Source organism: Achroia grisella, unplaced genomic scaffold (assembly GCF_030625045.1).
Source record: "Achroia grisella isolate CSIRO2021 unplaced genomic scaffold, CSIRO_AGI_Agris_v1 utg780, whole genome shotgun sequence".
NCBI lineage: Eukaryota > Metazoa > Arthropoda > Insecta > Lepidoptera > Pyralidae > Achroia > Achroia grisella.
Window position 1 is genome coordinate 866,522 of NW_026713020.1, and position 13,390 is coordinate 879,911.

At 31.5% G+C, this 13,390-nt stretch overlaps 1 protein-coding gene across 8 annotated transcripts in view; it reads left to right on the forward strand.

The window, feature by feature from the left end:
- Positions 1 to 427: 427 nt before the first annotated feature.
- The window catches only part of LOC131850902 (cytosolic purine 5'-nucleotidase), a 29,031-nt gene continuing 16,068 nt past the window's right edge, over positions 428 to 13,390 (forward strand). Inside the window, exons 1-2 of one of the 8 annotated variants that reach the window (XM_059201289.1) lie at positions 428 to 626; positions 3,665 to 3,877. In XM_059201289.1, coding sequence (XP_059057272.1) covers positions 3,696 to 3,877 — 182 coding nt within the window. In that variant the 5' untranslated portion in view covers positions 428 to 626; positions 3,665 to 3,695. Of the gene's footprint in view, positions 627 to 3,664; positions 3,878 to 6,465; positions 6,841 to 10,522; positions 10,728 to 11,697; positions 12,512 to 13,390 lie in introns of those variants that run through there. The other 7 variants (XM_059201290.1, XM_059201292.1, XM_059201291.1 and 4 more) reach the window with 7 other exon arrangements.

The window sequence follows — 13,390 nt, forward strand, 5'->3', positions numbered from 1 at the left end:
TTCGGTATGTCATATTATTTTTTATTTATATACATATAAATAAAATATATTAAAAATGATATAGTTTTCTATCTTCAAAAACTCTCATCATCTTATTACTATCACTCCAATGTTTATTTCTTAAGATTATTGTATCCGTTTTTACTGTATAATAATGTATTACATACAAAACAAGTGCCACTTTTGATATCCTACAGGCATTCCAAAAAGTTAAGCGTTACAAATTGTCGTCATAATGAATAAAAAAAGAAATTAACTATAATATTTTTATTTATATTGTAATATGTTTTATATTCAATATTTTAATGGGTTTTAGTTATTTTATTTTCAGCAGCTTGTTGATGGCAACACTAATCGAAGGTCTGTGGATAGTGATATTTTTATTCTGTGGACTGGTGTGACTTTGACACTAACAGTTTGTTCAATGACACATTTTTTTTATTGTAGTGAGTCAATGTTTTGAATTGTTAATTTTTATTTGTGGCTGAATTGGATTTTACTAACTTTACTCGTCTTCATTGCTTCTGGCTTCATAGTCTGTAATACCTTTTAATTTAAATTCAATGTGATGTAAAAACGTACAAGATTGCTTATTAATTATGTTGATATTCTATTACTAATATAAGGTAAGTTATATAAGATTTATTTTTAAATTAACAAAAATATAAAAGTATTGTTTTTAAATGTAAACACTTATCTCGTGAGGTTCTATTATTTATATTATTACTAGCTAACTCCGCAAACATTTTTTGCCATATAAATTAAAATCGCTATTAAAAATAGGAGTCGGTGATAGCAGGGTAATAATTTTTTATTTTATTAATGTCACAAAAAAAAGTCTAGTAAATAAAAACAAAATGTTAGGGATGGACAATCCTTATCACTTAGGGCTATGAAAAATAGATAGTAGCCGATTTGCAGACCTCCTGAATACGCGTATAATATTTTAAAAAATTGATCAAGCCGTTTCAGAGGAGAATAGTAACTAACATTGTGAAACGAGAATTTTATATATAAAAAATTGTTTTAAATTAGAAGAGTGATAAAGGGTATATATACTAAATTCTGAATAATGTAATATATGTGACATATTAAGGTAAAGGCACATAACCCTGCCAAGGTACCCAAGTCTAAATTTAAAATAATGAAATAATGCCTAAATATATATATATTATCTAAATATAATACTCAAAATTACCATTATCTATTCATAATAAATACCAAATTGGCATTGGTTTGGTAGCAATTATTAAAAATCTGATTTAGCTGAAACATGCAAATCAATATTAATAACAATAACATGCATTACAAATACAAACATTATTCCATTCCTGTAATGTAATATCCCATCAAAAACATAAATGTGAAATGATCGAGTTTAATATTATGATATATGGCTTGATTGTTGACTTCTACGACAAAAGAGATGAGATCTAAATGGGTGCCAAGTTCAATGGTCTGTCCTGAAATGTATTTATAACAATATAAAATATCATTTCTTCTTATAACTTAGGATAATATACTGTAGCCTAAGGTCTAACTTGGCCAGTTCTCATATACCAATTATTACTTTCGATTGCTAGTTACTATTAATATTAAAATAGGAACCGACAAGTAACATGTTTAGAACTTGCGAAGGCTACAGTATATTTCGTATATGAAAACTAGCCAAGTTAGACCTTAGGCTACAGTATATTATCCTAAGTTATAAGAAGAAATGATATTTTATATTGTTATAAATACATTTCAGGACAGACCATTGAACTTGGCACCCATTTAGATCTCATCTCTTTTGTCGTAAGTCAACAATCAAGCCATATATCATAATATTAAACTCGGCTATCATTTCACATTTATGTTTTTGATGGGATATCATTACTTTTTGTACATAAATTATACGAGGTACTTATTTATAACTAAATTAATACCAAATTATTTTTGATAAATTATTGTATTTTCGTATATTTACGGGGTATAATTGTCTTTATTTTTTGTGTTATTTTGTGTTATTTTCTATATTTTCTTGTAACTTTTAAATGTTCAAGTGCAATGCCAATTCAGTATCAGGAATTTTTGGGCAAATCGGGGCGGTATAACGTCCACAGATGGTTGTACTCTACAATAGAGCTCTCGTGACTTGGATCAAAATTGTTAAGACGTACTCCATCTAAGGTTTTAACTCTGAAGAGTCCAACGTAAACCTGCCCTTTATTAAATATAGAGGAGGCTATGTTGAGAAGAGGACTGCCAAAACTAAGGCCTTGTGATTTGTGGATAGTAATAGCATATGTTAAGCAAATACGGAATTGTTCTCTATCAACATATACATTATTTAATATCTGAAACTTCGTATTGACACGTTATAGTTCGTAAAGACGATTATGTAACAAATTGACTGTTATGTATTGAATTCTCAAGAAAACAATTTGTTACCAATAAGTTCTCATTCTCGAGTTAACTGTACATTCCTACTTATAACTATACTAAAATTGTTATTAATTTTTGGTTTAAACTATTGTCTATACCATACGTATTTACTAAAATAATGTAATAATAATATAATCACAAATATATAAGTATAATTTAAGAAAGCTATAAATTTCGTAGCATAAATCGCAACCTTATAGGTTAGATATCCAGAAACAAAACATTGAGTTTTATCGCACCGCTCCCACAAGGCGCCACCGCGGCGCCCTATACCGAAATGCCTATTATTTAATAATTATTTATAAAAATAATGATTTTACACTATCGATGTGCGCTAAATATTGAAACAATAATTAATACCAAATCTTAGTTAATAACATAATAAATACGAAATTCGACTATACTCCTAGTTATAAGTACGAGTATATTTTAGACAGAATCTAAATTATAGCAACTAGTGTTTACCGCTCAATGCAATATTTGAAGTTTGCTAGTTATCGACATTGATGTGAAGGGGTCAACGTAAATTGGTAATGATCGACATTTTCATACAATATTACTTTCGGTCCAGTACAAGATGAGATTTTTCGCCAGGGATCAATGTCAATTGGTGGCTATCGACGTTTTCATAGAATTTTAGTATTCGTCCAGTATAAGTTGAAATATAATCAATTAAAGTGAAAAATTGTAGTAAAATGATAACAATTTACCAGTTTCAGATTTTTTCCTTTATATTCACCTAATTACCTATCTGCATACCAAATTTGAACTTCCTAGGTCATCTGGAAGTGGGTTATAATTTTGATCTATAGTTGATCAGTGATAAAAATGTCGATTTTTGGACATTAATATCTAAATAACCGTTTGAGATATGTTTATGAAATTTGGAACACATATTTATCTCGCAAGTCTCAATATATGAACCAAATTTGACAGGTTTGTGTGAAAGAGTTTTTGAGTTATGAGGGGGTCAAAAGTGGCTCCAAATGGTTCGTGTAAATATACACACGGTGCTGCAAGCCAGTTTACTTGAAACTCGGCTTGACACGCTGCCGCGTGTCTAGATAAAAGAATGTCTGAAAAATTGTTTATTTTTTTTAATAGTTTCTCAACTACTTTAATAACTTCCTCCTAATACAAGCTACATCTACTTGGTACTGTGTTTTACATATATATTCTTTCAGTGGGTTCCATAGGACACTATATTGTAAATGTCAAAATTAAATTTTTATTAAAGGCACATCAAGTGGAAGAGAGTTTGGTGGTGTATGTTTAGATTATCAGGCATTGCAGTCAGAAATCAGATAATAATTGGACATTTTTGGTTGAAATTCACTGTTCACAAAGTCAAGATACACGAAATAAACAGAATAATGGAAATTAAAAATTCTACTTCAACAAGAGATAACTCTCATTTATCTAAGAAGTACTATCGACGTGTGGAGCATAGGTAAGTCAAATTAATAGTGTGCCCTTGTGATTGTTATTCTATAGGGTAGTATGGGGCATTCTTAGCAGTCTAGTTGACAGGTTGTGAGCCTACTATCTTCTTTCAGATATATTTTATTGTGTATGTTTCTATTATCAAACTGTCTGTCTGTTATCATGTGTGTTGGTCCAATTTAAACTGACAACCTATGAATTGTAAGTTCAAATAATAAAATAATGTTGTAGTCGTGTAATAATTAGATCAGTTAATTATATCTGAAAACTGCTAAGTCACTTAAGGAAAGGTTGGTATGAAATAGAAATAATCTTTATTCAAATAAACTCATTACAAGCACTTTTGAATAGTCATATTTTGATTCTACCACTCATTCGGAATGCAGATTCATCACAAGAAGAATGAGCAAGAAACTTGTGTGTTGCTCTTTTTGATAAATGTTTTTTTTATATAAATAATTACAGTGTAACAAGTAAGAGGCATGCGACAATCAACATAGAAATCGCTACGCACTCATTATTGGTGTAATCAGATAATATTGTCAGTGCTATGTATTTAAATGATATGAAAATCAATAATACAATATAGCCATTAAATTTGAGTAGACTTTGATTTGGATCCAAAGGCTTATGGAACTTTCTTTGGAATTTAAGTGTTTCTTCTTGTAAAAGTAATAATCTAATTATTATTCTTTTTAACGATGCATGGTGTATAGTTTTTATGCTGCTGTTTGTCAAAAAGTTCTTACATACATCATCTAGATTTCAAATAATATAATAACAATATTCCATTTCTATTAGTAATTATCAGAGCATATAAATGCACCTATTCACACATGTTTATGATAGGAATACTGGAAAATCTACTAAGACTTTTATGAAATCAAGAGTGACTATGTAATCAAACCTATCATAAATCAAATAAATTGTATAAATGATAAAGATTTGAAATTTGTTTAGTTTGGGTGAAGATATTCTCGTACTACAAAAGTACCTAAAAGATAAAAAATATCCATAAAAAATCTTTTACGATGTTGAAAATGAAGTGCTTTATTTTGTAAGTTTTTCCAAAATGTTGAATTAGAATATCTGTTTTTATAAAAAAAAAATGGAGTGACCTAGTCTTCTATTCTTACGTTTTATAGAACAGAAATCTATGTCAAGAGTGAAATAGATGTATCTATTCTCATAACTCATCTAAACACAACAGATAATGAGACGCATTGTGATTTATCAGTTAATGAAATGAACATATAAAGAATATATGCATTACTTTGCATAGCAATTATACTATACTTACCTTGATTGCTATTAAAGGCACTTATTTATATTCTTGACACAAAAACCATTCATAGCTTACCTAACAATACCGTTGAATATGTCCTAAAAGATATTAACCAAACGTCATCAAACTTTTATAAATGTAGCGCGGTGGTTATCACCTCTCTACTGTAGCGTTGTATATGATGTGATGAGGTGTCGCTACATAATATTATAGTTAGTTATAGTAGTGGTTATACCGGTGAAATAATTGTACTATTTATTGTACATTAGTAAGTTCATTTGATAGTCTGTTACATGGCTGATTGGTAAGGCGTACATTCGACGCGGAGTCGTAATGCGGACTCTAGTAACTTTACACTTAACTTAAATCTATTTAATGTGGAGACGTAAACTAATGGAAGGGTCTCAAGTGTAGACCGAAATATTATAAGTGTAGGCACATCAACATAATTTTTATGTTGCAATTCTGCATCGAAATATAGTCGCAGTGGCCAAGTATTGACACGCAAACTGCAACATGTGGTTGCGACATTTAATGTTATTTAAATGTCGTGATACCATATCTGTGACCTTACCTATCTTGAATTTCAAAATAGACGTATTGCTAATCGATAGGTATAAATTAAAAAAAATATATTTATAATTAAGTATGATTTAGACACCTCGGTGGTCTAGCGGTATAACACATCGCTTTACTTTTGTGTTCCTCCGACAGTAGCAACTTCCCACCACTTTTGGTTTTTTTTTATGGATGATAATGGAATGATGCACCTGCCTGCGCAAACGGTTTACGCTGGCGGGGCACCTTGCCATATTTTTGCAAGTAGGTCGGAATGTTTGCTATTCCAGCGGAACTTATAAAAAAATACTATTCCACTAGTAGGACTTGTGCAATTATATTGTCTAACAAAATTTTGTTCATTATGTGTAAAGAATTATATTGATCTTATATACCTACATTAACAAAATAAAAACAATATTATCAATAAAATTTATTTGTGTTGTTAATTGAGATGACACAGAAATCTTGTATTTTTTTGTAAGAATCGAAAAATTTACGTCAGCGCACATCCAATAAACAAAAGCCGCACTTTACTTACAAGTTCCATAAACAACAAACATATCCAAAACAGTTTATACTTGTATTTGTTAATACTTTGTAGTCTACTTATTTATAGTATAAATAAATACGAGTAGTAAGTAATGGAAACATTTATTTAAAATAAAATATTTACATCAGACAACGACGCGTCGGTGCCTGGCCAGTCAAATGTTATCGTCGCTGGGGTCATCACGTAATGCTTGTTTTGCCAGCTCACTATACTAGATAATTATAATATTCCCTTTAAGATTAACACTACACATTCAGTAGAGGTTTTGAATTTGTAACGAGTGGTTAATTGTCAATAACAAAATGCCTGACGCATTTGAAAGTGCGTATCCGTTGTCGCCTTCGGTTAGCCCTCAAGACATACGCGCACGCGCTAACTCGTCATCAAAGAAGAAACGTCCAGTGGTAACGTTTCTTGCTGGTGATGAAGCCGTAGAAATACCTGATAAGTCTATAGTTGGTGTAGACAAACCATTACTGAGAAGTGATAGAAGCGAGGTTGAACTGGATAGTTTTGCTGAGTCGCTCACAACTATGCATAGCACATGGTTTGATAAGAGAGATCTAGGACACAGGTACGTTACTCACCTGCTATCAATATTGATTTATATTTAATTCTTTCCGTTCCACAACAAATAATGAACTGTGTGTATATGTTTGTACAGTACACATATTAATAATTGTTTAATTAGAAACTTGTTTCTTTATCGTTCATATTTGTAATATGTTAATAGTATGATTAATACATTTGAATAGGCAATACTAAGTGTTATTCATCCAATTTCATCTATAAAACTATTATAAGTAAAATGTTGATGTGTTTGTCTCTTTGTTACCCTTTCACAACTAAACGCTTGAACGGATTCTATAGAAATTTAACGAAATTGTATCTCTGTGATGGACTTGGGTTAGTCAGACGGGAAAGTAGACGAAGTTGCAGGTAATAGCTAATATTAGGAATACATGCGGCCGAGCACGTGTCAGGCCACACGCAATACTACATATATTTGGGTATGGCCTACACGCGCTTGGGGTAGACTTAAGAACGTCCTTGACCATTGATGCTTGTCATAGATAAATATTGGAAAGTCATAAAAACTTAATCACGAAAAATATGACGTTATTTAAAATCTACATATAATTTTAGGACTGTAAGTCTATATGGATGTGTCCGGCTTTTCAAATTTATATAAATTACTGATCTTGTAAAATAAAATTTCATGGTATAAAACAATTTTTTCGGCACTTTTGAAATATCATCCACTTCAGTCTTTCGAAAACAAAATATGTAACAAATTTGTAATGTAATGTTTTCATCGTACATACGCACATATCTACCATATACTTATATAATTTTACATTCAGGCTTATGATATCTATCACAATAATATTTTTCTATTTCCTATGCGGTTATGTAGATAAATAAAATATATAATTCAGAAAGTCGTGAAAACTGACTATTTCTAATGTTTACTCTATGAATTAACTATTATATAGTCTTCTTATAGATTACAATTATCAGTTGTATATTAAAGAAATCCTATCAAAGTCCTTGAGTAACAGAAGTCGGGAGATCTGCTTGTTATTACTCATAATAGTATGTACATGCTCCTAGATACAAGTATGCTACACGTTGCGTCATACTATTACACTTATCAATATATTCCTTCTTGCGAAGGACACATGAGTAATGTGAAAATCTTCAAATTCCTAAACTCATTACGTCAACACTTTCGCAATCAAATCATAAAACATTTCCATGACGAGAACTTGTTATATCGTACTGTAGCGTACATCAGACGTCCCAATACCGGTATGCAATCGAACTTTTTCATTATAAAGATGAGATTACGATTATGTCTTTTAAAAGAAAGTTGAAGAGGAAGGAAACATGGAAGAAAGTTATTAACGATTTTACGAAACAAATAAGTATTACAATTATTAATTTATTAACAGCTATGTCGTCAATGTTTTGTAATGTCTAAATTATGTCATAATTTCTAAGACAAGATTATTTAATATATGGTTACAAATTTGACGCACTATGATGCATTAAATAAAAATGTAGTGGCCTATTAGTGCGCTACACTTAATAGGTAGTGTATTCAAATGAAGCCCAAACTTCAATATTTAAACAAAAATTAATCCGAGAGACGGCTGTAGACTTGCACTAGCTACGTTAGTTTTAATGATACCTAGCGAAATCTGGTCATGTCAGAGTATTTATCTCCCTAGAGGGGTGCGCATGACCGGTCATCAGCATGTCATTTTAAATTCCCCACAACATTGACAGTTATGTATACTTCTGTCAACCCCATCTAGTATAACATTCGTGACGGTACGTTTATGATTATTTACACTTAACGTCATATAAATAATGGGACTTTACAATATATATTTATTCGTATTATTAACTTATTACCTTGATACGTCGAATTAGCGCGGTAAAGCCCCGATAGCACATATATATATCATATTATTAAAATTATCTGTATGTGTACTTTAAATCTACATGTATAAAAAACGTTCACCCATAAACATGCATGTAAATTTACCTCTAAATCTATTCCTTATTTAGTTTATAATTATAAAATAATCCAATCAGTGATAGTCAAAAGAGAGTTCATGATATTCTATAGATCACTATAGTGAAGTGTTATTTATAACACTTCTTAAGTTATCGTTGATTGTTTTTAAAATTTACTTATGATACAGAATGGTGTGATTGTCGTGTGGAATGAATAGGATTTTTTGTGATTTCATCATAATAATATGAATACATACTAGACCTTACATATGATAACGTTCACGACTAATTCACGTGAGTGTTCTTTCAATTCACAACACCCCAGAGAAATATGAGTCCACTTGATAGGGGGCCAATTTATTCATTATATATTGTTCTTGCTCCGAACCTAGAAAATTTATGATATGCTAAAGCAATTTCAATAAACTCAGCTCAATATATTCAGAGAGACATGCTGTATTCTGTAAAGAAAAAAGTAACTCAATATAGTTGTAAATGCCTACACACCCTAAATAGTTAAAACTTTAAAATAATAATAGGGACAATGGCCTGTTATTAATTACACAAACACATGGACACAATAGATGCTATAGACAGCTATCACTGTGGGGGCTGCTTTGAAGCCGAGGAAACAACCGCTCACGTAATCCTGGAGTTCGTAACAATGGCCACACAACGTAAACTTCGGAACGGTTCTTGAAGCCTGTGAAGACATCAGGAGGCTTCTACGCTTGGTTGGCTACTTTAATAGTCTCGGCTCTACACCCATAACTGTTCAGATGCGACTAAATGCGGCTAAATGCGGAGAAGAGAGTCCAATTTACATTTTCATGATGTGACGAAAGATTGTAGAAAATTTCTATAAGCGTTAGTACAAAAGTACCACGGTCATATATGGTAAATAGGGTCGACAACTCTCAATTTCGAGTTGCGTTAGGTGTATAAAAGAACTTACGGAAATTAGTTATATTAGGAAGAAGATAGTTACATTAAATGCGTATTTTATAGTTCCTCTTTGAAACTTTAATTGCGATGAAATTTGGAACCGGGAATTATAGGAAATTTGAAAATGTAAAATAATATTCAGAAAAATAACACAAATAAATTTTTACAGGCATGTTAATTTATAAATTTTTACGGATTTTCTTTTTTAAATTTCTCACCTATGACTTTTTTCTTTTTATAGCAATAAAAAGTTCTACTATAAGCGAACTAATATTGCATCGACGTCTTCTCATTGATCCCGCAAGCGAATTTATACTGCACTATGCCTACACTAGTAAGTGACCGGAATATAGACCATTGACCTCTTTAAATGTTATTCCATGTAGTTCTCGTTCCGAGTTCATAGCACATACAATTTTTAAGAATTTCATAGGCAATGTATACTTTGGTAATAATCGGTGAAGAAATATCAGTGACGTTCGTGGTTTGTTACGGATAAAAAACAAATAACAATATATTGTTGTTCTATTCAATGACATGCCACGTTCATTTCATGATTAATTATATGTTACAAATAATTATAGATTGCAGAATTATTTATAACATTTAATTAATAATGAAATATATAATAACCGACGAAGAATGAGAGCCGTCTAAGCAACTGTACTCGTCCAATGAATCAGCTGTTTGGTAGAGTCGGCGGTCGCGGGGGAAGTGGTACTGTGCTATTGCCTAAAGCCCAATGCTATACCGACTAAACGTCAGTATACGTGATCGCCCCCGCCGTCGCGCCGTGGCCGATACACACGCCGCTCTAGATAACTCGTTAGATTATAATCTGCTTATCACTGCGATCTCGATACCAGCTGTGACGGTTTACTGTGTGTAATCGCATATTGTCGTCATCGCATTAGTTACTATTCACAATATCCGCCTGTAGGAAGTGGGCATTGAACGCATTCGCTCTTTAAACATCTGGTGTTTATTTGTGTAAAGTTTTTTTCCTAATAAAGATAGGTGTCAGCACACCTATATTGAGATATTGGGTATCTTTGACAGTAATAATTTGTGGTATACCTAAATGTTAACTAGTGACGATTGATAAATTATAAGTTCATGACATCTTTGGAATATTACAGTGTTCTTTGTATTTGCCACTGTATCTGAAATAGTATATAGAGGCTTTATTGTTTAATCATGTTTTAATTTGAATTCTGTATATCTACAGATATAGACAGGTGTTTTTACTATAACATTTAAATAATCTTTGAGATTATTTTACTATATTGATGTATCATACATAACTAGTAAACTTTTGTAATAGTGAATATAATATGCATTTTACTGCATTGAAATAATTTGCTAATTCATTTTGCTTACTCTTGTGTACAAATGTTATTTTCTTTGTCTTCACTCACTGTTCGACACTTGGCTCTCAGTTTATAACCTTGTTTACTTTTTTCTCTGCTGAGAAAGTTTGTTGATGAGATTCACTTTTGTTGTTTTTATTACTTACTTGATATCTATTGTTTTAATTACAGACACTATTCATTTTACCTAGTCTTAATATTTAAAGTATTACAGAAAATTTGGTCCGCTTTATTAGTTCACATATACACTGTATTTAGCTACAGTGTGCTAAATGAAATCGATTGTCCAATGTTCTGGCAGCCTCGCCCCCATGCGCCCTGCATCATGTCCATCCCCTCTGAAACTCGCTGTGGTTCGAATTACCTATTTTCTATATACCTGTAGAACATGAAAGGTGCCAATATAGACAATGATCATGTTTACATTTAAGTGTGTCACTGCTGTCATCAAAACGACGCAGTTATTTGTTTGCATACCGCGCTGCAGTTTGTGTACTGGTGGAATTAATTCTATAAGGCGTAATATACGAGTAATTTAATTATTTTGAATGTATAAACAATGATGGAATTTTATTAACAAGAATAATTTATAGAGCGTTGTAGAGATAGAAATTAAATTGATCCTAATTTTGTTAAATCAATTCTTACATATTGCAAACATAGCAAAGTATTATTAATAGAGTGCAAAGTCGCAGGCAAAGAACAGACTACGTGGCCCTTATAAAAGACTAGTTGATGTATTTGTCGATAAAAGAAAAATATAATACTGTATTACATTTTTCCTTTTTTATATAATTACGGATTTGGATTGAAAAACTTTAGCAGTAGATGAAATAATACATCGCTCTTTTCAAGTATTATTCACTTACGCAGACAGACGGAAAAACAATTCCATTATAATCTTTATAATCTAAACTGATTTATTTAGATAGTGAATGTAATAGTTAACATGAGATATCATCACTCAGTATACCAAAATCTTTAAGCTATTAAACCGGTCTTGTTGACCTTGTTACTGTCAAGGATATCCACTCAAACACTTCCTGCGTTTCACGACTGTACTGCAATAGTACAGCATCGCTAAGATCTGTGTGTAATCTACATTTAACAACTTATTTGTTTACTCATTGGTGAAATAGGGGCCTATATCTATACCGAGAATTGCTTATATCTATACCGAGAATTGCTTAAGCTTCATTAGGATTCGTGAGCGTGGGTTGTTCAACTGACGTCCTGTTCTGAACAAAATCTAGTCTTGTGGAAGTTGATTTATAAATTAACTGTGTACGTGAGAACATTTGAAATGAAACTTCTTGCCAATATGGCGAATGGAAATGCGGAGATATTCAACGTTATAGGATCCTCATATGGGACAGGAGACCGCCACTCGGCAGCTCCGAACGAGTAAGTTAACCAATATCCTTGAATCTGTTTAGCGATACAATGCAATATTAGCATAGCGCAGTTAGTATGGAATCGGCCAAATTTCGTGAAGTGAGTAGTAATTAGTGTTTCATTTGTATAAGACATTTAAAGGAACTAGTTGCACTTTAAAAAATATATAAATATTTAATTATGTTTATGTTTTTTCAATGTTGGTGCAATAAAGTGTTATAATATAAAATAATGTATATAATATAGAAATAACAAATATTGCGTATACATATTACATACATAAGTATTAAAAAGGAATAATGTTATATACATAATTAATTAAACTATGACGTCTTCATGCTTACGCGATATCCTGACAGAACAGAGTGCCTAAGCCCCTCTATCCTTTTTTCATACACGCTCTGTGTATTAGTTTCGTCTTTCCACTTTCGTTCCACTTGTACAAATCAACGTAACATGCCCTTATTTTTGCAACGACACTTTCTTTCGACTAACTTGTTCTTCTAGTACTGGATTATGAATGCGGTCTACCAGTTAAACTACGCAGTCTCTGCAGTGTACATTTAAATATCATTGTTCTAAACTAAAAGCATAGAATTCTGTGTAGACAAGAGATTTGTTTAGTCATATAAATATGAATCAGAATACATTTCTTTGACGTTGCTGGCCGGAAATTTGTTCTGAGTATACTTAATTCTGTGTTGTTTTTGTAGTATTCGAGTGTATTCAAGTTGTATATTGCCTGATGTGCAGGTCTAATTAAAAATACTTTGACCTTTGCCCCTATTCGTAATGTATTATGTAACCAACATGAAATTAAAGTGGAATGGAAATCTAGTGAAGCTGATATTATGTAGACAAATTACACGACAATATAAAACCTCGTCG